Genomic DNA, 21,835 nt, shown 5'->3' on the forward strand with positions numbered 1-21,835 from the left:
GTTTGCTCAGTGGTTAGAGCAGGGGGTGGGGATTGTCCAGCCAGAAGTCATTTGGTTTGGCCCTGCCAAGGCATTAGGGATGAACTAATTAAATGTTTGACCAAATATAGCAGGCTAATTTTTAAGTTAATAATTTTATAAATATCCAAATGGCTCTTGGCAGAACAAAGGTTCTCCACCCCAGGGTTAGAGCATCAGCCCACATACTGCAGGGTCATGGGTTCGATTCCTGGTCAAGGGCACATACTGTGGTTGTAGGTTCAATCCTTGGCCCCAGTGGGGGTGTGAGTGGGAGGCAGCCAATCGATGTGTGTGTGTGTCTCTCCCCGCCTCCCTTCCATTCTCTCTAAAAATCAATGAAAAAAGTATCCTCACTACTTGGGTGAGGATTAAACAAAAATCTTGGAGGAAGGGAATATAGAGGACCTTTGGTAGATAACAGAACAAAATGGGTAATAATGTGGGCTTTTGACTCAGACTGCTTGAGTCCCAGCTCTGCAACTTACTAGATGTGAGATTTTGAGGAATTTTGTAATGTTTGGACCTCAGTTTCCTGATCTGTAGAAATTGTTATACAAGCCACTTTTCAGAGTTTTTATGAGGATAAGATTAGATAATCTAGTATAATTCCTGGCACATACAAAGTGTTCAATAGTTTCTATTTCTAATAATAATGATTTGTTATATGAATAAAGTATAACTTACCACAGCTGCTATCATCAAAGATACTATTTCAGGAAATTGTATCTCATTGACACTGGTTGAACTGCTTCCTGGTGCTCATTGACCACCCCCCCCCCCCCCGCCCGCCACTCTCCCCCCCCCCCCGCTCCGCCCTTAACCCACTTGACGTTGGCCTCTTTGGGTCCATTGACCATCAGAGTGTTCATGTTAGCATCTATTTTCCAGACTTGGTCCTGGACCAGCAAGAACTGTTCAGTGACCTGAGTGACAGCATGAGGGTTAAAGTACGGGAAGCCCTTCTCAAAAAGCATCATCATCAGAATGAAAAGAAGAGAAATAACCTCATTCCCATTGTTCGCTCCTTTGCTGAGGTTGGCAAGAAGCAGTCTGATCCACATTCAATGGATAAAAATGGTAAGATTATTAGGAGTGACTGTTTTTTTATTTTTATTAATCAGACATTTCAGAATTAACTGTAGATACTAAGTGACTGGGGGGTAGGGCTATATTTATCTAATATGCTTCCATGCTCACTTAGACGCAGTACTTTTTGTGATCGATGGGTGGGTGGCTGGGACTGGTGCTCTTGTGGCACTAGGGATTCCTGCCTCAGATAGACCTCAGTGGACCCAGGGTGAGAGGTTTGTAGCGCAGAGTGGCCTCAGAACTAATATGGCTTTTGGGAGATACCCACTTTGGGGGTAATTTGGGGTCAGAGAAGATAAATTGGAGATTTTTTGTTATTGTTAATCCTCACCTGAGGATATTTTTTTCCATTGATTTTTAGAGAGATTGGAAGGGAGGAAAGGAGGAGGAGAGAGAAAGAGAGATAGAGAGAAAGAGGTAGAGAGAGAGAGAGAGGGGTGGGGGGAGAGAAACATCGATGTGAGAGAGACACATCGATTGGTTGCCTCCCACAAGTGCTCCAACCAGGGCAGGGGATCGAGCCTGCAACCCGGGCATATGCTCTGACTGTGAAGCAAACCGTGACTCCCTGGTTCATAGGTCAATGCTCAACTACTGAGTCACACTGGCCGGGCTAGTGTAGACTCTTGAGTTGGCCTTCTAGGCTTGAGATTTTGACTTCACCACTTGAAAAGTGTGTGACTTTGGGAAACCTCTAAACCTCTTTAAGTCTAATGTTCTCCTCTGTAAAATAAGGATAATAATAGGTTCAACTCCATAAGTTTATTGTGAGGCTTCATTAACTTAATTCATGTAAGGCCCTTAGCCAGGTGCACTCAATGAATTTCAGCTGCTGATTGGTCTTGTTGTCTGTGGCCTGGCAGGGTGTAACCTACATGATCTTGTCCCCACATTTATTGAGTCACAATATGCAGGGGATATGCCTGGGAATCATATTTGAAAAGTTCTTCATGCGAGTCCGATATACATTCCTGATTAAGGATTATTACCTTAATAGAGGAAGAAAAGAGGATTACAAAGGTGTTCAGGAAGAAGGTGCAGGAGTAGTAATACCCCTGTCCTCCCTTTACCACTAATTAGTAGGTAAGGAGATAGGCATGTGTGGTCCTAGCTTCTTAATCATCTTAACCTCTTCTCTATGAGGGCTTTTGCAGGAGATAGTTATAGCTAAACGATCACGGGTGAGGTGTGTCAGAGGGGGAAAGGGCAGGGACTCAGAGAATTCTGTTTGATTTTCTCCAAATAGGTCAAACTGTGTCTCCTCAGTCTGTTCCAACTACAAATCTTGAAGTAAAGAATGGAGTGAATTGTGAACACAGTCCTGTGGATTTAAGTAAGGTGAGTGGAGACATGGGAAGTTGGCTTATAGGCCTGAGAGTATCTCTAGTGGAACCCAGAGTAAGCTTTGGTATTTCAGCACCCTTTTCCCAAGACCAGAGCCCCCTCTGTAGAAAAGGAGGCCCGTCTGCTCTAGTCTTCTTCCTTCTACTCCAGCCTCAATGGGGCTGACTCATCAGTTTATTCCACCAGGTTCACCAGGTTCAACGTGCTGAAACTGAGACTTGCCACAGACAACCCTCCCTGACTCAGACCTCCTCATTTTTTCAGATTTATTTTGGCACCTGCTCTCTAGCAGCTCCTTCTTGCCTCCAAAAGTTTTGTCAAAACAATGTATTTGCTACGATCTTCTAAAATTCCTTCATGGCTGGGACTGTGACTTTGGTATCCATGGCCTCACTTCAGTTGCTGGTTCAAGCCATCCTGCCTCCAGCCTCTTCTTGCTCTAGTCTACCCTTGACATTATCTTTCTAAAACCCAGATAGTGTCAGGTCATGTCTCTGCTCATGAGGCAGGGAGCCTTATAAAAACTTGAACCTCTGACAAAGCACTCAAGTATTTTAAAATGGGGAAAATTTGACCTAGAGCTTCAAAAACAATTTTCTTTGAGGAAGCATGGTATAATGGATTCAGATCACAATACCTGATTTAAATTCTCTCCTAAAAGCTCTTGTCCTGAGCTAGTCAACTTCCCCTGTCTGGGTCTCAGTTGCTTAATTAAAAAACAAAACAAAAAAAACCTCTTATCCACCTTACAGAGTTCTTGTAAGGATCAAATGAAACAGGTGAGAAAACTTGTTAAATCATAAAATGACATGTGAATGTAAGGCATGAGGAGGGTGATTGACGTTTGAGGTAATGGCTCCCAGGTTCTCAGAGGCTCTTTGGACTTTCAGGTGGACCTTCATTTCATGAAAAAAATTCCCACTGGGGCAGAGGCCTCAAACGTCCTGGTTGGTGAGGTGGATACTCTGAACCGCCCCATTGTTGCCTTTGTGAGGCTTTCTCCAGCTGTTCTTCTCTCAGGCTTGACAGAAGTGCCCATCCCCACAAGGTAAAGACAAAAACAGCACGACTCAGTGCATTATATCCAGAGTACAGATTTGTGTGAGCTCTGCGGGAAGAAGCAAGCTAATGCCAAAACTTAGGATAATTAATTAATTTTGGGTACGCTGCTTAAAATTCAGCAGTGATCTCAACGTGGTATATTTGGTTAACCTCCATGCAAAATTCTAAGACTTTTAAGGCTATGACTGTACAGTACCTGCAGCCTTGGAAATGGAGAACCGAAGAGCATTCAAAGGACATAGCAAGGGCTGTGTTGCCCTCCCAATTCTGCAGAGCCGTATCCCAGGGAAATGTCTGTGAGGGAAGGCATTGATGTCTCTTTCCACAGTCTGGTAGGATTTGTTTGGCTTGCAGATATGTCCACATTTGTTCAAAAGGCTATTCATGCACTCTGAAGGTGGTGATTCAGATGCCTCAGAGCCCTATGAATTACAGAGTATTCACATGTCCAGAAGATAATTTAGACTCCTCTCTAAGGCTTGGTAATTTCCACTTCCTTATTCCTTTCCTTTCCCCATTATTTTCTTATTAGAGCCATCAATGAGATTCAAATAACCTTGAATTTGCATTACAATGCCATGTCTTGAAAAAGTGTCTTTTCTACAACAAGGAATCAAGTCCATGAAAATCCTAAGAATTACAACCACATTATTAATGGAGTCATACAAATAGCTTCCAATGTCCATAGTGGAGCTATTAGATCAAGGCAGCTCATACTGCTCCATAATTAGTCTGCCTCCTTTTATTGAAGGTACTGCAATGATTTCTGCTTGATAGGCAAGAGAAATGTTCTGCTGTTTAGAGAGGAGTAAGATGCCACTTCTTTAATTTTACTTACATACTTTCGTCCTTTGTGTGTGTTGGCAGATTTTTATTTATCCTATTGGGTCCAGTAGGGAAAGGTCAGCAGTACCATGAGATTGGCAGATCCATGGCCACCATCATGACAGATGAGGTATGCACAACTTCTGTTTTTTCTTCATTCAACTCATAAATATTTATTGAGTATTTACTATGTGCCAGGCACTGTGCTAATTATTAAGGATAAAATAATTACAATTGCAATGTTGGCTGGAAGCAGTTCAGGTCACTTCTCTGAATTCTTATTGTGGGAGGACTGAGCTCTTTGGGGGCTTTTTCTTCCTATGTCATCTCTTCCTTTTTGAATAATCAAGGATTCAAAGAAATATTTTTCTTGGGAAATTATTATTGCCAAGTAGACTATTAAGAGAGAAAGATATTAAGGCTGACTTAACTTTCTAGAGATGATTGTGAATTAAATGCATCCAACCTGTTTACATACAGAAACCTCGGTCCAGTTCCACATAAATGAGACCAGTTTGTATAAGTTAGGGGTTTATGCTCGGCACTGTAATGTGAATGTACCAAGGCTGCCAGACATTTTGGCTGAACCCCCACAGCATACCCCAGTGAGGACTTCACTGCTCTTGTAAATTGCAAAGCAGGAGTTTCAAGGCATATGTCTTAGCAGGCAGAGGAGATGGAGGCTGTGTTTTATTAGCTCTCTTTGATCGGGAGGCTTATTTCACAGAGAACCTTCATTAGTAATTCCATCCAGTTTTTCCAACCATTATGATCAGGAAAATATTCCCATACATCTTCCTCTTTATTCCATTCTTTGAGGAGATAACAGAATTATACAACTGTAGAATTATAGAATGTCTTGTACAATTATAAGAATTATACAAATGTCTTATCTCTTCTTATACAAATAGACATATATTTAGTTCTTTTTGACTTATCTCATCTTTAGGTTCATTTTAAAAAATCCTTTTATCCTTAACACTTCTCTAAGTGCTAAAAGTTTTCTACATTTCAGATCCCCATGACAGAAATAAAAATCAAGAGGCTGTATTCATTCTTCATCATATACATTGGTGATTGTTTTAAGTAAAGTCATTTTCAACTTTCCTGAGGGTTTTTTCTTCTCTGTAGATTTTTCACGATGTGGCATATAAGGCCAAAGATCGGGATGATCTCCTGGCGGGGATTGATGAGTTCCTAGACCAGGTGACGGTGCTCCCTCCAGGGGAGTGGGACCCTTCCATTAGAATTGAGCCACCCAAAAACGTCCCTTCCCAGGTAATGTATGCACATTAGCCGATGGTGGCTTAGTGCCTCTTATTGAGTGCCCAACCATGGACCAAGCAAAGACCACGTAGGGTATATGCTAAATAAGTCAACACATGGCCCTGTTTCGGGGCACTTAGAATGTCAGAACAGTAGTGAAAAAATGAATATGCAATAATACAGATTGGCTCACGTGTGATAGGGTCAGTCAGAATTACCCAGGATGCATTTTAAGCCAACTTTTGAAGAATTGATGTGAAATGGCAGAGAGGAGAGAGAAGGACATTTTTTTGGGAGTGTAACATGAATGAAGCTATTTTAAATTAAAAGAGCAAGTTGTATGTAGAGAACAAATAGAGTTCCCCATAGGTTAAAGATGGGAAGGGTACTCCTACTATGCACTGGACAGTAAGCCAGATGCTTTACATATGCTAATTCAGTCTTTTCAACAGCATCCCCCAATGGGTATTGTTATCTTTAGTTTTACAAATAAGGAATAAAATTATCTTCAAGGTTTTAAGGTAAAGTAAGATTATACAGAGGCAGATTTGAAACTGGAACTTAGGTTATATCTGATGCCAAAGCCTCCATTTTTCTGTTTCTGAGCAAGGTAGAGTTAGAAGTCAGGTACTAGTGGAGAGGAGGATAAATTACATTTTTTGTGCCCCCCACCCCCCTAGAAAGTCAATAAACTACCCCAAATCAATGAATGCATTTGAAAACTACAAACACTTGGGTATTTTTTGGCTGCTTTTGGATTATTTTACTACTCCCCCCGTTAGTAGAAAGAACAGGATAGATGGCTAACTTTGCTAATCTTGTGGTCATCTGTTAAAAGGAGAAAAGAAAAATGCCTGGAGTTCCAAATGGAAACGTTTGCCACATAGAACCAGAACCACATGGGGGCCACAGCGGGCCAGAACTTCAGCGCACTGGGCGGTAAGTTCTGGGATGTTTCACAGCTGATACTGCTTGCGGGGCAGATGTGTAAAGGAATGAGTCATCCTCTTTGCTTTCAGCCTTCTTCTCTGTGGTATCTTAATTGTCTGGGAATGACTTTTCAAATGGAACCATTGACTATAAGTATTACGAATATATCAAGTATTGTATTCATTCAGGTTTCTCAGAACACCTACCATGTTCTGTTTCACCTCCAGTTCTTCCCACACATGTTCCCTCTGATTTGAGGGAATCCTTCCTCATCTCCTGGTTAACTGCTATTTATCCTTTGTCTCAGTTTAGGTATTACTTCTTTTGAAAAGCCTTTCAGGACTCTTTGTAGGTGAGGTTAGGTGTTCTTGCTATGTGGTGTCACAGCTTTGAGCTCTGTCCCCTGCCTGCCTGCCATCCTGCCACCAACCCCCTGTTACAGCTCTTATTATACTTTATTATTATTGCTTGATTCGTTGTCTTTCCTGCTAGAATGTTTGCTTCATAAGGGCAGGGACCCCTTTATATTCCTAGCACTCAGCACAGTGCCCTGCACAGAGCAGGCACTCAATATAGAATGAATGAATGAATGAATGCTTTTAGAATGCTGCCTGTTCAGAAACATGAATGGACTAGGTATGGATAAGTATTGATAAGTATTGAGTGATTATTTTAAGAAACTCCCTTAGGATAGAAAAATAGATGTGTGTCTCAGAATAAGTAGTCTACTCTTCTAGGGCAAGATTTTAAAGAGTGATATCCAAAAAGGAGGTTCTCTATGGTAGGCGAGAGAAGCAGGCGCCCAGACTAGGAGGTTTTATTTGCCAGGGAGGAAGATGGTAAAAGAGAATGATATTTTGGGTTGGAGTGATATCCGGTGATGTCCCCAGATCATGGGAGAAGGTTGAGACTGTGGTCCTGACTCTGTAAATTGTGCTGTCTAAGAATGATCTGCTGGGTGGAGATTCCCAGTACAAGACTAAGCTCATGGAAAGGAGCTTTTAACATTTTCTACGCCCTTGCTTTCACTTTAGTTTTTTCCTCCTTGCTTAAAATTGCTTTCCTTATTTTTCTATCTTCAGTGCCCTTCCCAGTGGAAATTCGTGGTTTTGTGTTTGTTTTTGTTTTTTTAACTGTGGAGAGTGATTTATTTTTCCATTCTTGGAAATTCATCGAGAGAAAATGCAAAGAGACTGAGGAGCAGGAGATAATGACACTTACCTAGCAGTGTCCTGGTAGGGGAGTATGTGTCTTGGTTGGAGGAATGTATTGAGGATGGTGGAAGATAAGTAGGTCCTGGGGAGGAATCACTGGAGGAAAGGAGGAGCCCTTTGATGAAAGGGGCCACTGAAAAGAGGGAGTAACCTCTAAGGGTTAAGTTTAATATTTTCTTTTAAGTGGTGTGGGGTCTGTGTTGTGTGGGGAGGCCTGGTGTTGAGAGGCAGTTCAAGGGAAGCATCTGTCCTTAGAATAGGTTCCAGGATTGAGACTGTCTTAGAGGAGGTGGTGTTTTTTAAGGGGAAGGGTGTCAGGGCTTGGACTTGATCATATTTCAGAGTTATGATGTATCTTTGGACTATAAAGCGTGTCTACACCCCAGAATTTAGAGTTGAAAGTAGAAGAAATGAGGACAGCAAAGTTTCCTCCAAACAGATAATCATGCAGACTTCAGGTTTCTTTTGGTGTCAGAGGGAGAAGAAGAAGCTAGGGCCCCAGGCCTTTTGAGTGGGGTCACTTATAATCACTTTCATAGGGAGTTTAGGAGACCCATTAGATTGGATTTCAATAGCTATAGAATCTCAGAAATGGTGCCTAACATTCCGCCAAAAAATCCTATATAGCTAGGACCATCACATGTTTAATTAACTACTAACCCCAAATGACTTTACTCACAAATTCAAATGGGGTTTGAGGAAGTTCTTCTATAATGTCATGTCAGGAACTTCTGGAATTGACAAAGCTGAAATTGGAAGGGTTATCTGAGCTCTCTGATGGTTTTATCCAGTGTTTGCCCTGTGTCTACCTATACATTCATTGTACCTAGCCAGATGAGAGAGAGAGAGAGAGAGAGAGAGAGAGAGAGAGAGAGAGAGAGAGAGAGCTTTTGAATGAAAGGAAGAAAGAAAGGGAGGGAGGCAGGGAGGGAGGGAGGAAGGAAGGAAAGTAGGAGGAAGGAAGCAAGTGGGTATGATAGAACAGTCTCTGCCCTGAGTCCATGCTTGGTGTGGGAGATGCTTTCTCTTCCTAAGCTCCTGAAGTTCTCTTCAGAGCCCTTTGTAAAAGCCTCAAGACACTTTGCTCCCATTGTAGCCCTTTAGGCCAGGCAACCTAATGCTTATATCAGGGACCCATACTTCCATGCCAACCCTAGCCCCTTCCCCAGTCTCATTTATGTAGGGCAGGCGTCCTCAAACTACCGCCCGCGGGCCACATGCGGGTGTTCTTGCCGTTTTGTTTTTTTACTTCAAAATAAGATATGTGCAGTGTGCATAGGAATTTGTTCATAGTTTTTTTAAACTATAGTCGGGCCCTCCAAGGGTCTGAGGGACAGTGAACTGGCCCCCTGTTTAAAAAGTTTGAGGACCCCTGATGTAGGGGGTGAATGTGAACCTTCCCCTGCAGATGGACATCCTAGAACTTTCTGGATCCTTTAGGACTGTATAGACTAAAAATGCATCAGCCTGGGTTTTATCATTCTGCACACCATTAGTAGTGTTTCCTTGAGGTGGTGCACAACCTGGGACAGAACTTGGAGACTTAGAGGATATTATCCGCATTGGATGTAGAGGTGTTTGAAGATGTGGGAATGTAGACTCTAAGACGGAGAGAAAGGAGACAAAGTTGAGAACAGTACTCTGAGGTTTGTGTTACCTGATCACAAAGCCAGGGCTCAGACAGTGTCTTAGACCTCCCCAGCATCCCTGAGGCTGGTGTAGGCAGTGATGCCAGTGCATTCCTGTATGTAACAAAAGGAAAGTCTGATTAGAGTGTTCCTAGGCCAGACTCTTCACAGCAGAGAAGATATCCTGGAAAGGTAGATTTATGTACTTAATTGTGGGTGCCACTCCTAGGAAGGGTTAATGAAAAAAAGAATTAGCTGCTATCTCGATGATCCCCCACAACGCTTCAGACAGATTTCTTCCAAAGCACACCAGACAACTGGCTGGCTGGCCTGTCCCTAAAGTCCTCCAGAGAAGGGCTCCCTAAATCAGTGCTCCAGAGCCTAGTGACCCTCTATACGGTAAGTCCTTTCTTGCATCAAGCTTACATTCATATTCCTGTGTGCCTCCTGTCCCCACCTCCAATTTGAACATTAAGGGTAGTGTTGAAAGGGAAAGGAAGTCTAAAATGTGGAAAAAGCATCCATATCTATTAATACCTGTGGTAGATGTGCAATTATGGTCTGATTTTATGCATGAGTGAGGTATGTGCTGACTCCATAAATAGTGTTCAGAAATCATTTCAGTAATTTATAATTATACTATCAATAAGAGCCTCAGATCTTTTCTCTCCCCTTTTAATTACAGCCAGGCAGACAGATGTCCTCATTTTCTACGGCTCCCCATAAATCCATTGCAGATAAATCTTTTGTCTGTTACTCACAGACACTCCTTCCTGAAGGTGCCTCCTGTGCCCAGAGGCTGACCAATCCTGGCAGCATCTCAGGTTGCCTCAGTGGGGTGAGGCTCATTATTGCAGAAGGAGATTCTTCTCTCAGAAAAATACCCTTCAGAGGAAGGTCATTGGTGATTGAGAGGTGAGATTCACGTGGTACTAAGATGCTATGTTGGCTAAGGACCCAGAAACAATAGAATCTTGCCCCAGACTAATTGCGGCTGCCTGTAAGTTCCTTGAGGGGCTATTTACCCAGAGAAGAAAGCAAGAAAAAAAGCACTTTATTACAAACTGGAGTCTTGGTCCCAAACCCTGAGGTGGATCTCTTGTGTTCTAGGTTGGACCCTGTAGCTCCTTCTTAAGCTAGGTTTGCCAGACAGGCTAAATTGAAAGCAGGTCACAAGGCTGGTTCTGCTTCTCTCCCCTAAGCCCAGATCCACACTGGGATGTTACTGCTGTAAATCGAGAATGGGTGAATCCCAGCTATGTCCACCCAAACCAGAGGAAAAGAGCAAGTGGGTATGATAGAATAGTGTCTTCCCAGTGTCTGCCAGCACACTTATTGTACCTAACCATGAGAGAGAGAGAGAGAGAGAGAGAGAGAGAGAGAGAGAGAGAGAGAGCTCGCACTAGCTCTTTCAAATGGAGAAAGAGCTTGTTGTGCCTTTTCCCCTGGCATACAGGTCCCAGACGTTGTGGCACACCTCCAGGCTCCTAAAAAGAGGAAAGAAGGAAGGAAGGAAGGAAGGAAGGAAGGAAGGAAGGAAGGAAGGAAGGAAGGAAGGAAGGGAGGGAGGAAGGATGGGAGGGAGGGAGGGAGGGAGGGAGGAAGGAAGGAAGGAAGGAAGGAAGGAAGGAAGGAAGGAAGGAAGGAAGGAAGGAAGCGCTGGCCAAATTTCCTTTTATGAGAGAGTAGATTTTTTTTAAGTTTTTTATTATAGAACATTTCAAATATAGAAGAGAGGATAGTATAATGAACCCCCATGTGCCCATCAAGAGTTAACAACATTTTGCCAGTCTTGTTTCACCTATTTCCCCCACTTAATTGTTTTGTTTTTATGTTTTCTAGATTATTTAAAACCAAATAACCAGTAGCATGTCATTTTACTTGTAACTACTTCAGTATGTATCTTTGTTTGATAAGGACATTTTACAAACAACTATCATGCCATTATTACATCTAACAAAATAAACAATAATTCTTTAAATTTGCATGTTGCTCAGTCCATATGCAATTTTTTGTGATTGTCTTAGCAACATCTTTTTAGAATTAATTTATGTGACATAGGATTCAATTAAGGTTTGCATTTGATTATTATGTTTCCATTCTATCACAGCCCTCCCTCCTTTTTGTCTATGCCATTGATTTGTAGAAGCAACTGGGCAAATTGTCCTGTAGAATGCTGAATGGCTCTTGCTGTTATTCACCTAACAACTTTCACCGTGGTATAGTTACTCCACTCTTAGAAGTGACTCAGTGTGGGAACACTGCTCACCTCGGTGTGGGATATATTGTCTCATCCTTGGGAGGTGGAGAGGGGTCCTGAAGTCCTGCCACCAAGTCCTGTTGCTTCTAACTCCTGATTAGCCCCTGAATCCATCCACCTCTGCCTCTAGTCTTGCCCCATGTTCCATTCATTACACCCCCACCAGAGTGATCCTTCCAGGATGCAGGTTTAATTATGTTGCTTCCCTGTTTACAATCCTTCAGTGACTTGACATGCCATTAGGATAAAGTTCTAATTCCTTAAAACAGTTTCCAAGGCTTTTTGTGGCTCAGCTTTTCTAGCTTCTCCAGCCTCGGCTATTTGCCCCTCACACCGTCTTATCCAGCCATATCTCTTTCAGCCCCTAGAACCTGCCAGGTGCTCTCACCTCTAGGGTTCATCCATGCTAGCCCCTCTGCCTCATCAGGCTAACTCCCTGTCCATTCACTGGGCCCTCGATAAATGCCCCTCCCTGTCCCGTGTTGCCATGGCACCCTCATAGCACTGCCTGTCTCCTGCACTAGATCTTTGGTCCTGTGTTTTGCTCACTGCTGCATCTCCAGTACCTGGCACCAAAATCTGCTGCTACTTATCAACAGCATGAATGAATTATTATGCTAATTTCTCAGGTGTAAGGTGGGTAGTTGTTCAGAGTAGAAAAGTGCATGTGAAAGAGGCTTTTTATCTAGAAAAGATGTAATAAAACTAACAATTTTAATTCTTTGAATTAGTTTTTGCACATTTCCTCATAACAGCTCAAATTTGAAGTTTGAAACTAATAATTTCACATTAATTTTTTGGAACTTTCTATTGAATGGGTAATATACACACCTAAATTAATTCTTTTTATGCTTAGGATAACCATTCAAATTCATGACCTTGGCTGCAAATACAGTCTGTACTGACCCCAGACAGTACTCTTGCTAAGATGAAATACATGCAAATGATTTGTTGGGGCACACATGAGAACTAAGACAGGAATGCATATAAGCCCACATGACTCATTGCAGATGGGCTGTGGGCTCAGTGATGATTTTTTCTTCCTCTCAGAGTGGAATTGAATCTTGTACTTGGGGTATAATTGAAGGCAAAGTACTACCTCCGGACAGAGCACATTTGAAGTGCTTTTAAATGTGTGCTGTTCACATGCTTCTGTGAAAGAGGGACTGTGCTAGAGGCCTGTCTGCTGTGTTTCCACAGGCTCTTTGGAGGCTTGGTGCTGGACATCAAGCGGAAGGCCCCTTGGTACTGGAGCGACTACCAGGATGCACTCAGCTTACAGTGTTTGGCCTCCTTTCTGTTCCTGTACTGTGCCTGCATGTCACCTGTCATCACCTTTGGGGGGTTACTCGGAGAAGCCACTGAGGGACGCATAGTAAGAACTTCTTACCACTACTCATGGTCCCAAAGAACACATCACATATTGTGGTGGCTGCCAACTCCACTGGGGGAGAAATGGCCTGGGCTGGGACTAAGAACCCAGAGTCTTTCGGTTGAATTACTATGTATTCTGATTTCATACCAAGCAGCAACACAGTTCTTTATTTAGAACAGACTCACTTCTGCTTAAATATCAATTTCCGTAGCTGATTGCCCAGTTGAATTGCCTGTTGCTCCAAGGATGGAAAATAATATATTAATGTCATTTAAAAATAAGATTTAGGTGACTCTGTATGACAGATCGTTGTGTGAATGGTATTACTGTGCTTTCTAAATCTATTAAATACTGAAGTGAGTCACTGTAGAACAGGACTTAGTTAAGGAACCATCTGTAGATGGATTTGGGCTTCTGAATTATCAAAGTGATGCCATTTACAGGAGTATTAGACAGTGTGTACACATCACTCTTGCTAAGATGAAATACAAGCAAATGATTCGTTGGGGCGTGCATGAGAACTAAGTCAGGAATGTACATAAGCCCACATGACTCATTGCAGATGGGCTGTGGACTCAGTGATGATTTTTTTTCCCCTCTCAGAGTGCAATTGAATCCTTGTTCGGAGCCTCCATGACTGGGATTGCCTATTCCTTGTTTGCAGGACAGGCTCTCACCATCCTGGGAAGCACTGGGCCAGTGCTTGTGTTTGAAAAGATTTTGTTCAAATTCTGCAAGTAAGATACTTGTTTACTGAAAACTCTAATGGATGTGTTATTGGGCTGTTAGGCTTGAATGCCAGGGTCTCAGGTATATAAGTAGGCAAACATTCTTGACAGTAAAAACCTGAAGAATGAACATCATTTGGTCTATTGTCCTGCCTCCAAGTAGTACCATACCTAAAACAGCAGATTTCCTAGTCTTTTTTTTTTTTTTTTAAATCCTCACCAGAGGATATGTTTTTACTGATTTTAGAGGCGGGGAGGGAGGGTAGAGAAAGAGAGAAACATCGATTGGTTGCCTCCTGTACACACCCCCAATGGGGATCGAACCTGCAACCTAGGTATGTGCCCTGACCAGGAGTCAAACCGACAGTCTTTGGTATATGGGACGCGCTCCAACCGACAGAGCCACACCTTCACTTTATCTTTAATAAAACTTTCCCTAGCTAATTCAGACTCCCCCCATTTCCATTTCAAGTCAGTTTTAAATTTGGTCTAATATGTCCTGTTATATTTTGATTGCAATGCCCTAATTTCCCTACTTTTCCTAGAACTGATTTTTAAATAGACTTTTGTATTAGAAATAGGAGCATATGGAACAAGAGCTATATAGCTCTTTTTTATATGTATACATTTTTATTGATTTCAGAGAGGAAGGGAGAGAGAGAAACATCAATGATGAGAGAAACTCATTGATGAGGTACTTCCTTCACGCCCCCTTTATGGGATTGAGCCCACACCATGGGCATGTGTCCTGACTGGGAATAGAACAATGACCTCCAGATCCATAGGTTGATGCTCAACCACGGAGCCACACCAGCTGGGCCAGCTTTTTTGTCTTAACTGCAATAATAAGATCTTAATCACATTGGGCAGTAATGGCAGAAATGTGTGTGGGACAGTTCTCCATTTTCCATGTTCTTGCGATAGCAGATACCACCCATGAAGCAAATCTGTGTCACAACTGTCCCAAGGCAGCATTTAAAAGTGAAACACAGTCAGAATTAAGGAGAAATTGGGTTGCAATACTGGTATAGATAAAATGAGATGAATTAACCATGTTTCTGACCCTTTGTCTCTTAATGCCATCCATCCATGCTTTTTGATGAACTTTTGTCTTGTTTCAGAGACTATGCTCTTTCATACCTCTCCTTGCGTGCTTGTATTGGACTGTGGACCGCCTTCCTATGTATTGTTCTTGTGGCAACTGATGCCAGTTCCCTTGTCTGCTACATTACTCGCTTCACTGAAGAAGCATTTGCCTCCTTAATTTGCATTATTTTCATCTATGAAGCAATAGAAAAGCTGGTTCACCTGGCAGAGACCTATCCCATCCACATGCACAGCCAGCTGGACCACCTTAGCCTGTACTAGTAAGTATGCTTCTGCAAGTCTTTCTTTTTTTTTTTAATTGAGCAAAGGGCCCGAGTTTAATGGCTGATATACTGTAGTATGCCAGGCAGTGCTTACAGCTTGTTATGGAACGTCTTGGCCCTTTGGGAAACAGCTCAGGTATGGATGTGGAGACTCCTGCCAGAGGAGAACAGTCAACATTGATGACAGAGAAGATGGACTAAGAGTGAAACTCAGATGGAAGTTGAGAAATGCTTTCCAAGCATGTCTTTTGGTTCCAGGCATTGAGGCCAAAATAGTACTAGTATTTGTCTGTGTTTTCAACCATCAAGAAGAGTCTGGTCCTATACAACATTTCTTCTCTGGAATAGTATTCTCCAAATTGTAACTAAAGACTTTCATCCTTTAGCTCTAGCTCTGTATCTCAAGTTCCTTACCTTCTGGCTGTACAGTTCTGATATGGAGGGTCTGGTTGTGAAGTGGACAATTTCAACCTGAAACTGCCTGGGTGGATAGAGCACACTGCATGGAGGTGTCTGCTAACTATCAACAGAGACACTTTTGTAGATTCTAGTTACCTGTTCATCAACCTAAAAAAATCAAAATTTATTAGAATTTCTAAAAATTGTTTTATCACAAAATAACAACCATTAGGGAGTATAATCTTTGAAGCCTAGTGGATTGCCAATTGGCATTGGAGCTTTGAATTGCCCATTGGCAATGGAGTAAGTTCATTCTTTGACCTTTTTTATAATTTATTTATTTAACAAGTATTTGCTGAGCATCTACTATTTGCCAGCACTGTTTTAGGTCCTGGAAAAAGCGATGAATATGATAGACAAAGGATCTATCCTCATGAGACTTATATCTAAGTGGGAGAAGACAGACAAAAGTAATCAGCCCTGCCCTGATTAGGCTTTGAGTCTGTATACTGTAATTCTTTGTTAATAAAGCTCAAATGGTATTTTTTTTAATTTGCATTCTACTGTTGGTTCATATGGAACTGATGTGAAGCTAGAACTTCCCAACTCTTTAAATGATTTTATGTTAATATGTGTAAAATTGATTTTTTAATATAATTTTTTTTTAAAGAACAGGTTTAGTTAGGTTCACAGCAAAAGTGAGCAAAAAGTACATAGAGTTCCCATATACCCTCCTGCTCCCTCATATGCATAGCTTTCTCCACTATCACTATCCCATACCAGAGTGGTACATTTGTTGTAATCAATGAACTTGCATTGATATATCATTATCACCCGGAGTCTATAGTTTACATTAGGGTTCACTCTTGGTGTTACACATTCTGTGAGTTTTGACAAATGTATAAGAGCATTCCATCATTATAGTTTTATACTGAGTAGTTTCACTGCCCTAAAAGTCCTTTGTACTCTGCCTTTTCATCCTACCCTACCACCCCAATCCCTGGCAACCACTGATCTTTATACTATCTCCATGGTTTGCCTTTTCCACAACGTCATACAGTTTGACAAAATCATACAATATTTGGCTTTCAGATTGGCTTTGTTCATTTAGTAATATGCACTTGAAGGTCTTCTATGTGTTTTGGCTTGATAGTTCATTTTTTAAATTTATATTTTAAAATTTTATTAATTTTATTTTATTTTTTAGAGGGAGGGAGGGGGAAGAGAGAGAGAGAGAGAGAAACACCAATTTGTTGTTCCTCTTATTTATACATTCATTGGTTGATTCTTGTATGTGCCCTGACTAGGGATTGGACCCACAACCTTGGCATATCGGGTCAATGCTCTAACCAACTGAGTTACTTGGCCAGGACTAAAATTTATTAACTTTAAATTTATTGGGGTAACATTGATTAATAATTATATGTTTCAAGTGTACAATCCTATAATAAGTTATCTATATATTGCTTTGGGTAATCACTACCCAAACAAAATCTAGGCTCCTTCTGTCACCATATACAGAGTGGGGCAAAAGTAGGTTAATAGTTGTTCATATCCTATATAATAAAAGCCTAATATGCAAATTGACCAAACTGGGGGGGGGGGGACAACTGGTGGAACAACTGGTCACTATGACATACACTGACCACAAGGGGGCAGACGCTCAATGCAGGAGCTGCCCCCAGCCCACAGGCCCCAGGCTGGCCAAGGCAGGTGCTGGGGGGGTGGGGGTGGGGCGGAGAATGGGTAGGTCAGTCGCCCTGCAGATCAGCCCTGATTGCCGGGCCAGGCCTAGGGACCCTACCCATGCATGAATGTCATGCATTGGACCTCTAGCAGAAAATAATACAATAATAAATAATTATACAATAATTAATAAATAATAATAAACTCTGTGTTTCAGGTACTCACAACTATAAACCTACTTTTGCCCCCCCTTTATTTGACCCCCTTTACCCTATTCATCCTCCCCACCCCTATCCCTTTCTTGTAACCACCATGTTGTTGTTTATGTGTATGAATTCATTTGTTGGTTTTGTTTGTTCACCTGTTACTTTTTGTTTTATATCCCACATATGAGTGAAATCATGTGGTTCTTTCTGTCTGACTTATTTTGCTTAGCATGATATTCTCAAGATCTACCCATGTAGTGGCAAATGGCAGTATTTTATACTTTCTTATGGCTGAGTAGTATTCCATTGTATACCTATACCACATCTTCTTTATTCAATTGTCCATTGAAGGACCCTTAGGTTTTTTCTTTTTAGCACTGAATAATAGTCCATTGTCTAGCTATACTAAAGTACATCCATTCACCTACTGAAGGATATCTCTGTTGCTTCCAAGTTTGGAATTGATTTTTTTTTTATACTTGAATCTAGGACTTCATAGATTTCCATATTATTTTTCATTTTGTTGATTCCTCCTATTTTGTAAACTGTTGAGATCTTTTTGAATTTTAATTCTGTTTATGCTGTGTCCTTAGAAGACATGCTCATTAGATTCTTGGTTGGTGGGAATGACTATGTTAGTTGAGTGTACAGGGAGCCAGTTCAGGCATGAAGCATGCTGAGACTGGGAGGCAGCATGGTGGCCAGTGGGACAGGTCTGGTCTGGTCTGGTTTAGGTAGAGGAAGAGACCTGGGAAGCCGGGGAATGGCCAAGATAGTGGATTACCAGGGATGCCACAGTGTTAGGAAGAGCTTACAGCACGATTCCAGGAGACTCTGAACTTTAGAGCAATAGTGTGACGGGTAGAGGGAACAAGGCATCCAGGTGTAGAGAAAACTGTTGGGAGCAGAGTGGGTTATCATGTCCTCCTTGCTATGTAGATTGAATTCCACAGGACAAGCCTAAGAGTAGAAACTAAGAAACCTCCAGGGCTCTTTCTGAGCGCATCAGATGCTAAGCTTGGTTGTCAATACAACAGAATCCCAGACCCACACACTGATTTGAGTCCATCTTTATTAATGACTGACTGAAAAACCGGGGTGTGGTTGGGCCTCATCCAGTAAGACCAACGTCAGGAATCTGAAGTGGGCAAAGGAGAAGCAAAGCAGGCTCTGATACTAAAGCCTTTAGCCCAGTCATGGCTAAAAATGTTTTATTCAATAGTTGGCTGCTTTCCTCAGGAATCTTTTTTCCCCTCCAGCTGCAGGTGTACTGTCCCAGAGAATCCAAACAATCACACACTACAGTATTGGAAGGAGGAAAACATCGTGACAACAGAAGTCCACTGGGCTAACCTGACTGTGACTGTAAGTCTGGGAGCTGCCAGATGGCCTAGCATTGTGACCACCAGGTTTAAGGGAGTCTTCTAGGTAGAAGCGGGTAGCCCTTTAGCAAGCTCTGGCATTTACAGAAATAAAGCGTTTTTCTTCTTTTAAACTATTCTTTCTGACTTCCCCCTTCAAAATTGTCTTGCACATAAAGATAAAAGAATATTATCTCTTACTTCTCTCTCACATGCAATAGCTACCCCCTATCCAGTGACCGTGCAGTAAAGATATGTGGGGATGAAACCAGGCAGGGTTGGGGAGCAGATCCCGGTTTTATGGAGCTTGAAGGACATTCAAATCAGCAAGGCCTCTCTAATAAAAATAGTACAAATTGCTAGGGCCCTCTTAGAACTTCGTGTTTTCTTGAAACAGTTCTGGTTTCATTTTCAAAAGTGTCTTAGTTTGGCCTGGCCAGTGTGACTCAGTGGTTGAGCATTGACCTATGAACCTGGTTTGATTCCCGGGCAGAGCACATGCCTGGGTTGCAGGCTCAGTCCCCAGTAGGGAACATGTAGGAGGCAGCCAATCGATGATGTTTCTATCTCTCTCTCCCTCTCCCTCCCTCTGAAATCAATGAAAAAAATATTTTAAAAATATCTTAGTTCAGACCATAAGTAGGCACCCTACCTGGAAGGGGCCTATGCAAGTGAGACCCGCACAGCTACATGGAGGTTAATGCTGCTGGCAGTGTGTGCTCCCCGGCAGTTGCAGGATCACAGTGAGTGGTGGACTCAGAAGGCAGCCACTAGTTACTCCCTCTTGCCTGCTTTTCATTATCCAGAATGTTTGTTTCTCCAGGAATGCCAGGAGATGCATGGAGAGTTCACAGGACCCGCATGTGGCCATCACGGACCCTATACTCCTGATGTGCTGTTTTGGTCCTGCATTCTCTTCTTCACTACCTTCATCCTTTCAAGCACCTTAAAGACATTTAAGACAAGCCGCTATTTCCCAACCAGAGTAGGTAGCATGTTCATACATTTCTTTTGTGTTAGAATCCTATATAATGAAGGGCTAATATGCAAATCGACCTAACGGTGGAACGACTGGTTGCTGTGACACGCACTTACCAGCAGGGGCCAGATGCTCAATGCAGGAGCTACCCCCTGGTGGTCAGTGTGCTCCTCACTCAGCCAGAAGCCCTGAGCCAGGCTTATGGCTGGCTCCGTGGGGGGGGGGGGGGGGGCGGGCCTAAGCCAGCAGACGGACATCCCCCGAGGGGTCCCAGACTGCGAGAGGGTGCAAACCAGGCTGAGGGAACCCCCCCATCTCGCCCCTGCCAGTGCACAAATGTCGTTCACCAGGCCTCTAGTCCTAATATAACAGACTAGTCTCAGCCTCCATGCTACTTGCTGAGTAGAGTGGCAGGTGGAGAATTCTAAATGTCCTGATGAGCCAAGAGATTATTGAAGAAAACACATTCGAGGTAGAGGGATGAGTAAGTTCAAAGACTCGGGTGGGAGTGAGTCTGGCATGTTTAAGAAACAACAAGGAGGTCTGTGTGCTGGAGCAGAGTGAGCAAGCAGAGAGCATTAGGAGCTGGGTTCAGAGAGGTAATGATGCGAGTGAGTGTGGGCCTCATAGGCCAAGAGGGCCTTTTGGGTTTTTAACTCAGTGAAATGAGCAACCATTTTGGGGTTTTGGTGGAGGCATTAACTTGGGCATATTAACATATTCCTATTGTTTAAATATGCTTGTATTAATTCAAATATAAAATTAACCTTTTGCACTCGGATGTCGAGTGTGACTCGACACGGTTAGCATCGGTAGCAGCTCTTTTTAAAAAGCAAGCGAGTGCAAAGGGTTAAAGCATTCTTCTGAGAATTTTTAAACCTTTTACAATGTTAAATTCTTTTCTACTGCATTCAACCTACTAAAACACTTTTCTAATTCTTTTGCATGCCAGGTACGCTCCATGGTGAGTGACTTTGCCGTTTTCCTCACAATCTTCACAATGGTGATCATTGATTTTTTGATTGGAGTCCCATCACCAAAACTTCAAGTTCCAAGTGTGTTCAAGGTAAACAGATCTTAGGGTACTTGGTACCGTCATGTAATTTCATAGAATCTGCTTTGGAGTTAATTTCAAAGGCCTCTTTCCATATCCTAAATCCTGAGTTTTTCAGTCCTCTATGAACCTTGCTCTTTATGCCTTACTTTTCAGAAAAGTGAACTCATCAGGCTTGGCTAGGTTCAAGTCAGAAAGGAGCAAGCCTAAGTTCATTTAATGAACAAAAAGTATGATTTATTATCATTAATGCAACTTAACTGTTTTTATTTTTTAAATTAATTTATTTTAAAATTTATCTTTATTGTTGAAAGTATTTCAGATGTCCTCCTTTTCCCCCCATTGACTCCCTCTACCCTCCATACCCCCAGGCCTATGGCACTGTTGTCTGTGTCTATGCGTTATGTTTATATGCATATAAGTTCTTTGGTTAATCTCTTCCCCACGTCTACCCCCCCTTTCCTCTGAGATTCGTCAGTCTGTTCCATGCTTTCATGCTTCTGGATCTATTTTGTACACCAGTTTATTTTGTTCATTTTTTAATTATAGTTGACATACAATATTATACTAGTTTCAGGTATACACCCCAGTGATTAGACATTATATAACTTACTAAGTGATCATCCCAATAAATCTAGTACCCATCTGACATCATGCGTAGTTATTAGAATATTAACTATATTCTCTATGCTGTACTTTACATCCCCATGACTCTGCTGTAATAACCAATTTGTACTTTTGAATCCCTTCATCTTTTTCACCCATCCTCCCAACTCCTCTCCCATCTGGCAGCCATCAAAATGTTCTCTGTATCTATGAGTCTGTTTCTGTCCTGTTTCGTCATTTGTTTGTTTGTTTCTTTAGATTCATTTGTTAATAGATATGCATTTATTGTCATTTTATTGTTCATGTTTTTCACCTTTTCTTCCCTTCTTCTTCTTAAAGAAGACCCTTTAACATTTCATGTAATACTGGTTTGCTGGTGATGAACTTCTCCTTTAGCTTTTCTTTGTCTGGAAAGTTCTTTTTAAACATTTT

The 21,835-nt window shown here is 42.0% G+C and overlaps 1 protein-coding gene across 5 annotated transcripts in view; it reads left to right on the forward strand.

Moving 5' to 3' along the window:
* The window catches only part of SLC4A8 (solute carrier family 4 member 8), an 85,066-nt gene that overhangs the window by 30,822 nt on the left and 32,409 nt on the right, over positions 1-21,835 (forward strand). For all 5 annotated transcript variants that reach the window (XM_079775113.1, XM_079775115.1, XM_079775116.1 and 2 more), the window contains exons 6-17: positions 910-1,098; positions 2,357-2,448; positions 3,345-3,502; positions 4,384-4,471; positions 5,473-5,619; positions 6,446-6,546; positions 12,840-13,014; positions 13,618-13,751; positions 14,864-15,109; positions 18,663-18,768; positions 19,588-19,749; positions 20,696-20,809. In XM_079775113.1, the coding sequence (XP_079631239.1) occupies positions 910-1,098; positions 2,357-2,448; positions 3,345-3,502; positions 4,384-4,471; positions 5,473-5,619; positions 6,446-6,546; positions 12,840-13,014; positions 13,618-13,751; positions 14,864-15,109; positions 18,663-18,768; positions 19,588-19,749; positions 20,696-20,809 (1,712 nt within the window). The remainder of the gene's footprint in view (positions 1-909; positions 1,099-2,356; positions 2,449-3,344; positions 3,503-4,383; positions 4,472-5,472; positions 5,620-6,445; positions 6,547-12,839; positions 13,015-13,617; positions 13,752-14,863; positions 15,110-18,662; positions 18,769-19,587; positions 19,750-20,695; positions 20,810-21,835) is intronic.

Source organism: Cnephaeus nilssonii (assembly GCF_951640355.1).
Source record: "Cnephaeus nilssonii genome assembly, chromosome: 6".
NCBI lineage: Eukaryota > Metazoa > Chordata > Mammalia > Chiroptera > Vespertilionidae > Cnephaeus > Cnephaeus nilssonii.